The following is a 9,342-nucleotide window of genomic DNA, read 5'->3' as shown; positions in this document are numbered from 1 at the left end:
AATCTTATTGCTTCATCGCCACTATTTATGGGAATCACGGTGAAGTTGGCTGCAGGCCAGCTGGATAAAATGAGAGAAGAGAACTCAATTATATTTCGTATACACACGGAAGATCCTTTACTTGCTAGTTAGGACCATACCACTGCTTGGAATACAACAGCCGAGGTGGCGCAGTGGTTAGGGTGCAGTACTGCAGGCCACTTTAGCTGACTGTGATCTGCGGTTCAGTGGTTCAAATCTCACCGGCTCAAGGTCGACTCAGCCTTCCATCCATCCGAGGTGGGTGAAATGAGGACCCGGACTGTGGGGGCAAGTTGCTGACTCAATTTGCTAAAAAAAAATTGTAAAAAACCGCTTAGAGAGGGCTGAAAGCCCTATGAAGCGGTATATAAGTCTAATAAATAAATAAATAAACAGCGGTTTCCAACCTGTGGGTCGTGGCCCACTACTGAGCAGCGGCCCATTCATAGCAATAGCAATAGCAGTTAGACTTATATACCGCTTCATAGGGCTTTCAGCCCTCTCTAAGCGGTTTACAGAGTCAGCATAATCGCCCCCAACAGTCTGGGTCCTCATTTCACCCACCTCGGAAGGATGGAAGGCTGAGTCAACCTTGAGCCGGTGAGATTAGAACCGCTGAACTGCAGATAACAGTCAGCTGAAGTGGCCTGCAGTACTGCACCCTTAACCACTGCGCCACCTCGGCTCAGTGTGAGCAGCTCCACTTGCACAAGTGGCAGGTGCTTGTGTGAGCACATGCAAGTTCATTTGTATGAGTGGTGGGTGTGCGTGGCCGCCCCCACCCCCACCAAAGGACGTTGTGCAAGCACCTCCCACTCACGCCGAACCATTAGCTCTCCCACCCACTCACCCACCAAGCCAGAAAGGTTTGGGGGCCAATAAATGCTTAAGGAGACATGAACCAGATTTCCCAAAGTGTTATTGCGAGATTGGTTAGATATTGGTTAAATATTTCAGCATTCCCAATCTATGTGTCAATCTTACCAATGGGTACCTCGTTTGAGAAGGTCAAACTGTTTGCAACATTACTCAAAAGCAGAATGAAGTCAATGGCCCAGTGAACTGAATATAATGGGAGAGGGTACCATTTATTTTCATGTTATAGAAACTGTAGTCATCTGCCGGAACATCTCCAATTCTAACTCTCCTCTGCTGGGTGTCAGAAAAAGTTCGCTGATGGTGGTGGAACAGTTGTGATCTTTCAAGATGATGGGAAAAGTAGCAAAAACGTGACATAGATGGGAACTGATGGTATTCTTGCTTTCAAGGTCTATGTTTGTGGGGGGAAAAGAGGAAGGGTTAACATCTTTCTACTTAGGGGACCCCTAAGACAAAAAATGATTTTCTTTTTTGCTAGAAAGAAAAGAGAAAAGAAAGAAAGAAAATGAGATAGATCTGCAAATATTTACCCAGTTTGCCTAGAAAAATAATATCTAAAGCAGAGATGAGTGGCTAGGGAATTTTGTGAGTTGAAGTCCTCTTAAAGTTGCCAAGGTTGGACACTCTTGTTTTAAATAATTATTTCTTTTCATTTTAACTTTAATAAACTTTGTTAGAAAAGCTCCCCTTCCTGACAGAACTTCCTTCTATGCAGTGGTGGGTTTCAAAATTTTTTGGAACCTACTCTGTGGGTGTGGCCTCCTTTGTGGGAGTGGCTTGCCAGCCATGTGACCTGGTGGGAGTGGCTTGCCAGCCATGTGTTTTCTTTCTTTCTCTCTCTTTCTCTCTTTTTCCTTCCTTTTGTCTCTCTGTCCCTTTTTTTCTTTCATCTCTCACTCTTTTTCTTTCTTTTTTCTTTTTTTCTTTATTTATTTCTTCCTTTCTTTCTCTTTCTCTCTCTCTCTGTGTCAGTCTGTCTGTCTGTCTGTCTGTCTGTCTGTGTGTGTGGCAATGGTGGGTTTCAAACATTTTTGGAACCTCTTCTGTAGGTGTGGCCTGCTTTCCGGGTCCACTGGTGGAACCTCTTCTAACCGGTTCGGTAGATTTGACGAACCGGTTCTACCAAATAGGTGCGAACTGGTAGGAACCCACCTCTGCTTCTATGGGATACTTGCCCTATTTTACCCTCTTGGTTTCTTAGTAATTAATAAGCTTGAATTATGGTGGAGACTACATAAGGTCTAGGAGAGCAGTCCCCAACTTTTCTGGCTTGGCGGATCAGCAGCAGTAGTTGTGGAGAGAGGATGGGTCCGCCCACACACAAACGTCGCTTACACAAATGGAGCTTTGCACCCTCATCTGCTGCTTTTGCAGCCCAGTTCCCAATGGGCCATGAACCGGTTCTGGGCTACAGACTGGGGGTTGGGGATTCCTGATCTAACACATAAAAGAAGCTCAGGTGCCCATCTCAAAAGGGTTGGGACCAGGGGTGGGTTGCTAATCCCGTTCCAACCGGTTCGGTTGGAACGGGGCCGGCGGCATCCTCGTGCACGCGCGCAGTTCACACATGCATCTTAGCGCCTGCGCGATGCTCCAGCTGCTCACGGAGACTCGAGCAGGCGCTGTATGTGCCATCCAGCTGCTCGCGGAGAATCGCGCAGGCGCTGTATGTGCCATGCGCCTGCGTGGAAGCGCAGAAGCCTTCAAAGACCGGTAAGGAGCGCGAGCGGGCGGGTGGGCCCTTCGCCGTTCCCGGAAGTTACTTACTTCCGGGTTCGCCGACCAACCAGTTCGTGGGGACCGCCGCAAACCGGTTGAAACCCACCCCTGGTTGGGACCCTGAGATTGACATTCTCAGTTTCAGGCTCTGCTCGAAGAGCAAAAGTTCTCCTTTGCATTGAGAAACAGTGAATAAAGTCCTTTTTAGAAGGCTATTTCAGGAGGACAAACTTACCTAAGGGCAGAAATTGTTTTATTTTTTAGCAATAGCAATAGCAGTAGACTTATATACCGCTTCATAGGGCTTTCAGCCCTCTCTAAGCGGTTTACAGAGAGTCAGCATATTGCCCCCAACAATCTGGGTCCTCATTTTACCCACCTCGGAAGGATGGAAGGCTGAGTCAACCCTGAGCCGGTGGGATTTGAACCGCTGAACTGCTGATCTAGCAGTAGCCTGCAGTGCTGCATTTAACCACTGCGCCACCTTGGCTCTTTTAAATAATACTTGTGTTTTTATTTATTGTGGATTGTTCCCGATTTCTCGAATCTTTTGTGGATCTTGTGATTTGATGAATCCTTTTCCCTTCATTTATAGTAAGTCATCAAATCAATGGAAGAGGCAACATACAAAAGTTTATAATCAGGCATGTTTTAAATATTGTGTTTTCTGCTCTGTCTTGATTTCTTTTCACCTTGTGAATTTATATTGTCTGTTCCTAATTATAAATTATTGTTCAAAACCATCTAAGACATTTTAATTGAGAAGTGCATTATAATTATTTCACAAATATTTTGTAATTGTTTAAAATGTGTCTGAATGAATGGTCTAACTGCCTTTCTTTGTCTTCCCATATAATCCTTAGATCACAGTTCATTATAATCTAGACCTTTGCCTACAAAGTTATTTTTCTTAAATAACCCAGAAACTATGCTTCTCTGGCCCAAGAGATTACTGAAGCTCTATCCTCATTCCACTGTTTATCACCAAACATGTTTTAAAGTAATTAGTAAATTTCTTTTGATTTTTCCTCACCTTGCTTTTAGAAGAAGGTTTCTTAACTCCAAAGTTTTGAGTCAGCCTTTCTGTGGTGAATTCTTCCCACTTTCCATCTATCTGGCACTGTGCTTTTATTTCATACTTAACTTCGCGTTCTTTCTGCAAATTGACAGGACTGCGGTCAGCCGTAAAATAAGAGATAATTGGATCTGCATGTCTGATTCTCTGAAATGACAGAGGGGTTCAATTCAGTTCTTTGCTCATCAAGGCCTATTTGCTGAAGTTATTCAAAAACCTTTACCAATAAAACCCTAACGTAGGATTGAATATTGTTACTCCACTAGCACTGTTTAAATACTTCATGAACTGCTTTTTTAAAAAAAAATATAGATTATTTTGGTAAGAAATGCAGGGGAGCGGAGATTAAGCAGAATGATAGGAACAAAGACTGGGAAGGGAAAATAGTATAAAATGTCTCTTTCTAATAGCAATAACAGTTAGACTTATATACCGCTTCATAGGGCTTTCAGCCCTCTCTAAGCGGTTTACAGAGTCAGAGTCAGCCCCCACAGTCTGGGTCCTCATTTCACCCACCTTGGAAGGATGGAAGGCTGAGTCAACCTTGAGCCGGTGAGATTTGAACCGCTGAACTGCAGATAGCAGTCAGCTGAAGTGGCCTGCAGTACTGCACTCTATCCACTGCACCACCTCGGCTCTAATGCTGCCTAGGGCCCCTTTTCAGCACATTATCACTATAGAGTTCAACCTGGGACATCCTGAGTCATATGACCAAGCAAAACCAATCATCTCTACATACCAAGATGTAAACCTAAAGCATAGATCTGATCTCCAGTTGGAACAACAGATCAGCTGAGGAAATCATTGGGGGTCAAGAGAAGACCAGCTGCAGATTCAGCCTCCTACACACCTTGATTACACAATACAGAACTTCAAGAGAAGCACATGTCAGTGTGGTCCAATATGACATGCTTAAGATAAGTTGTGCCTTAATTCCTAGAATTCTTGGCAGTTTATCTGGAGAGCATCTGAGTAGGGAAAGTGAGCTTATTGGATCTGCAAATATATAGCTATCTAGACATAGATAAATGGAACATAAACTACCAAGGCAATTTTCCCATGGGAAGACCTATAAAATAAATGAATACTTTTTGCCAAAAAATATATTTCTTCAGCAAACCACCATTATTTCTTTTCTTCTTACTGCCAAAAATAGTAAAGAAATAAAATCTTTATTATGTTGAATGTAAAATCTAGCTCAATTTTTTAAAATTGATGTTGAAAATCATTTTGATGCCACAAAATGCTCTGTCTAACGTGCTAGAGCCGTGGTGGCGCAGTGGTTAGGGTGCAGTACTGCAGGCCACTTCAGCTGGCTTTTATCTGCAGTTCAGCGGTTCTAATCTCACCGGCTCAAGGTTGACTCAGCCTTCCATCCTTCCGAGGTGGGTGAAATGAGGACCCAGACTGTGGGGGCAATATGCTGACTCTGTAAACCGCTTAGAGAGGGCTGAAAGCCCTATGAAGCAGTATATAAGTCTAACTGCTATTGCTATTGCTAGATTTATTTATTTATTTATTAGACTTATATACCACTTCATAGGGCTTTCAGCATCTTCCTGTCCCAATCCTTTCTTCAGCATTCATCAAATTAAAAAAAAAAAAAAAGAATCCTAACATGAAACTTATTGCAGGTAGTCCTTGACCTACCACTACAACTGAGCCCGAAATTTCTGTTAAGTGAATTTTACCCATCCAATGACCTTTCTTGCCACAGTTGTTAAGTGAATCAGTGCAGTAGTTAATAACATGGTTGTTAAGTGAACCTGGCTTCCCTATTGACTTTGGATGCAAAAGGGGATCACATGACCCTGGGATACCGCAACCGTTATAAATATGAGTCAGTTGCCAAGCGTCTGAATTTTGATCATGTGACCATCAGGATGCTGCAAGCATTGTGTGAAAAATGGTCATAAGTCACTTTTTTCAGTGCCGCTGTAATTTCAAACAGTCACTAAATGAACTATTGTAAGTCAAGGGCTACCTGTATATAAGAAAGAGGCAAGATCATCAATACTAAGCACTTAAATGATTTCTTCTCAGGTAGGCATATAATAGCCATTGTTCCCCAAGCAAATTCTTCAGTATGTGAGAATATATTTTCATCCTCCATTGTCAACATGAGTCAAAATAGCTGAAGTTACCCTTCTGTTTATAGATGACAATTGTCTACAGATTGCAGAATACTTAAAAGTAATACAATAGTTAAAAATCCAAGTATTACTTTGAACCTCAAGAATCATAGAAATGTTCTTACTTTCATGTAAAAACTGTATGCTGAAGCATCATGTTTTATTGCTTTTAGCTCGAAGAAGAATCCATAAATGGAAATTACTTCTGCGTGATATCTTGGTTCCTGAAATAATCAGCATGTTAATGTGTATATAAAGGAATGCTATTCCAGTGTCTTAAAATATCAGAAAAGGATCGGTTATGAGGAATGAATACTGTATTTTTCGGAGTATAAGGCGCACCGGAGTATAAGACGCACCCAGGATTTGAAGAGGCAAATTTTATTTAAAAAGTAGGTAGGTAGATAGAGGGATAGAGAGGGAGAGAAAGAGAGAGAAATATAGTAGGTAGGTAGGGAGAGAGAGAGAGAGAGAGAGTAGGTAGGTAAGTAGGTAGATAGGTAGGTAGATAAATGGATAGAGAGAAAGACAGAGAGAAATACAGTAGGTAGGTAGGTAGGTAGGGAGAGAGTTAGGTATGTTGGCAGATAGAGGGATAGAGAGAGAAAAATAGAGAGAGAGAGAAATACAGTAAATAGGTAGGGGGAGAGAGAGAAAGTAGGTAGGTAGGTATATAGGTAGATAGAGGGGGAGAGACAGAGAGAGAGGGAGAAATACAGTAGGGAGGGAGGGAGAGAGAGACTAGGTAGGTAGATGTTTCCAGGTGTATTTATCCATGTGCTGGAGAAGGAAATAGCTGACAACCTGTAGCACCTAAAACTTTGTTTCTGCTGGGACAGCACTTGATCAATGTAATTCTCATCAACCACTCTAACTAAACAGCTTTCCAAAAGGGGGAAAAAGTTTTTGTACTCTGCAAACCTCCCCAAAACGGCCCATTTTTTGCAAAAATGGGCCCATTTTTTTAAAGGGCATGAATAGCCTGGGGGGTGGTGGTTTGCAGAGTGCTGCTGAGGGCTGGAGGGACAAAAAACGGCCCATTTTTGCTCATTTCTGCCCTCCTCAGCCCCTAGGAGCTGTCTGAAAACCTCCATAAGGCTATGCATGGCCATTTTGGTGAAGGGGCGGGGCTTCAGGAGGCAAAAATGCTGTATTCTGTGTATAAAACACACCCAGATTTTCAGGCACTTTTTAGAGGGAAAAAAGGTGCTTCTTATACTCCGAAAAATATGGTAACTCAATAGTACCTAATTTATTCTCTATAGGAGAATTTGCTTTGTCGTTTGCTTTCTTTTACTAATCCCTGTTACGAATTTTAGTGAAATACTACTTATTTCTGGTATCATTGTCCGCAAATAATGTAAGCTATTAACTGAGATTCCATACATGTATATATTACATTTGTATTTGTATACATACAGTAGCAGTTTGTTAAGTATCCCAGATCTTTCAAAAAAATTATTGTTCGAAGGAGAAGAAAAATACAGGAACCAATCAAACCAAATCTATACATTTTGAGGTCTCATTCAGTTCCATGAGAGAATTGAAGATGTGTTTAAGATTAAAATACTTATTTTTCTTCAAATAATCCCACCAAATTCAATAGGACTTTTAATAAATTTATCTAGTATAGTACTGTAATAATTTTCCCATTATTGTAAAATCATTGCAATGCAAACCTATATATGTTTATGCAGAAGTCAGTGGTATCAATTTAATGGGATTTATTCTTTAATCTAGTATGGTTGCTATCAAAATAATGATTTTTCCCCTTTTTTGTTAAAAACAACAGAATGAAAATCCCAATGTCCTGCAGATATGTTACAGTATGATCTCTATCGTCCACCTTCAATTTGCAAATTATAAGTGGGGTGATAGTTGAAAATTTCTACAGTGTAGACTACCGAATCTGTGGGCGTAGCTTGGTGGGTGTGGCATGGCTTGGTGGGTGTGGCTTGGTGGGCATGGCAGGGGAAGGATACTGTAAAATCTTCATTCCCTCTCCACTCCAGGGGAAGGTTACTGCAAAATCCCCATTCCCTCCTGATCAGCTGGGACAGGAGGCAGAGAATAGATGGGGGCGGGGCAGAGGTGAGTTCCTACCAGTTTGCACCTATTCAGTAGAACCAGTTCGTCAAATCTACTGAACCGGTTAGAAGAGGTTCCATCAGTGGACCCGGAAAGCAGGCCACACCTACAGAAGAGGTTCCAAATTTTTTTGAAACCCATCACTGCGGTGGGGCCAGTCAGAGGTGGTATTTACCGGTTCTCTGAACTACTCAAAATTTCCACTACAGGTTCCCCAGAACTGGTCAGAACTTGCTGAATACTATCTCTGGTGTAGACAAATTAGGAATAAATTGTATTGCAGTCGGTTTCTTTGATTTCAGCAATGCACTTTATTCCCATCGATATTGCCCTGGAAGATTGTGTAAGAGATTCTGTTGGCTCCATTTTGCAATTTCTCCCACTTAATTTAGCAAGTTCTTCACAGCTTACCTCCTTGAGCATAAGACCAAATCTCACCGCTTGGGTGTTAAAGTCTGTCTGAAAGGCCATGTCACCACCATTCTCTAGCTGAAAGGAAAATAAAATCTTCCATATTTAGCACGCATAAATTTGGTATTTTTTTCATTTAAATATAGCATTCGATAAAGTTGAACAGAAAATGCAATTGTACCTCAGCCGTATGGCATTTTCTTATCAATGTTATATAATGTTTCTATTTCGGACAGCATTTATAATTGTTTGCATCTTACGTTATTGTTCCTTACATCTCACTGGTATGACTTGCTTATGTGAGTCATGGCCCGGGGAGTTTTAGTGTGTCATACAAACTTCAAACCTTAACTAAGTGACCCAAAACATCATGAGCTTTCCCATCTGAAATCTTGTAAAGATTTGAGCAAACACAGACATTTTGCAGATTTTAGTATTCTGCTAGGTTTTAGTAAAATATATTGTTATCCATATCAGGATCATCTGTAATACTCTCACAGATGACCAAAGGATTATTTCTGTACTTTATAATGCTGAATGATTTCACTATATATTGACACAACAATAGTTGGATGACTCTAGAAGATGCTATATTTGTCAGCCTCTGCTTTGCTGCTGCTTCGGTTGCCATTGAATCGGGGAGGGGGGGCATGGTATTTGAGAGGGGACTACTAATTGTGCTGGAGGAAGATTCTGGAGTTTCTGCTGCCTGTCTTACTGCGCATGCGGAGAAGGTTTCCCGCCAAGGCCAACGGCACCAACATTCCATCTTGGTGATGCCTTTTGAAGTTATCTCGCACCTGACATTTGGGAGAATTATGATTGGACTGTGACTGGGATGCCAAGGGGTGGGGAATGGGTTATTCTATATATCATTTGCTTTCGCGCCTAAATAATCAGTCTTCGCTTTGCTACGCTTCTGATCATTTATAATTAGTAAAAGTACACTTGATTTCTATCAATGGAGTCTTGTGGATTTCTTTCCTGATTATCCAATGAAGAAGTGCTGACAATATT

At 41.6% G+C, this 9,342-nt stretch overlaps 1 protein-coding gene across 1 annotated transcript in view; it reads right to left on the bottom strand.

Moving 5' to 3' along the window:
• Window positions 1–1,162: 1,162 nt before the first annotated feature.
• The window catches only part of BTBD16 (BTB domain containing 16), a 59,085-nt gene continuing 50,905 nt past the window's right edge, over window positions 1,163–9,342 (bottom strand). The window contains exons 14-17 of the mRNA XM_087725015.1: window positions 8,326–8,403; window positions 5,952–6,050; window positions 3,653–3,841; window positions 1,163–1,291 (exon numbers count right to left, since the gene is read on the bottom strand). Coding sequence (XP_087581141.1) covers window positions 1,223–1,291; window positions 3,653–3,841; window positions 5,952–6,050; window positions 8,326–8,403 — 435 coding nt within the window. The 3' untranslated portion in view covers window positions 1,163–1,222. The remainder of the gene's footprint in view (window positions 1,292–3,652; window positions 3,842–5,951; window positions 6,051–8,325; window positions 8,404–9,342) is intronic.

The sequence above is a fragment of the Thamnophis sirtalis genome, unplaced genomic scaffold (assembly GCF_051295495.1).
Source record: "Thamnophis sirtalis isolate CommonGarterSnake01/CBP01778 unplaced genomic scaffold, rThaSir2_p1.2 scaffold_11, whole genome shotgun sequence".
Lineage (NCBI taxonomy): Eukaryota > Metazoa > Chordata > Lepidosauria > Squamata > Natricidae > Thamnophis > Thamnophis sirtalis.
Note: the sequence above shows the minus strand (reverse complement) of the source record. Positions and strands in the feature narration are given on the sequence as shown.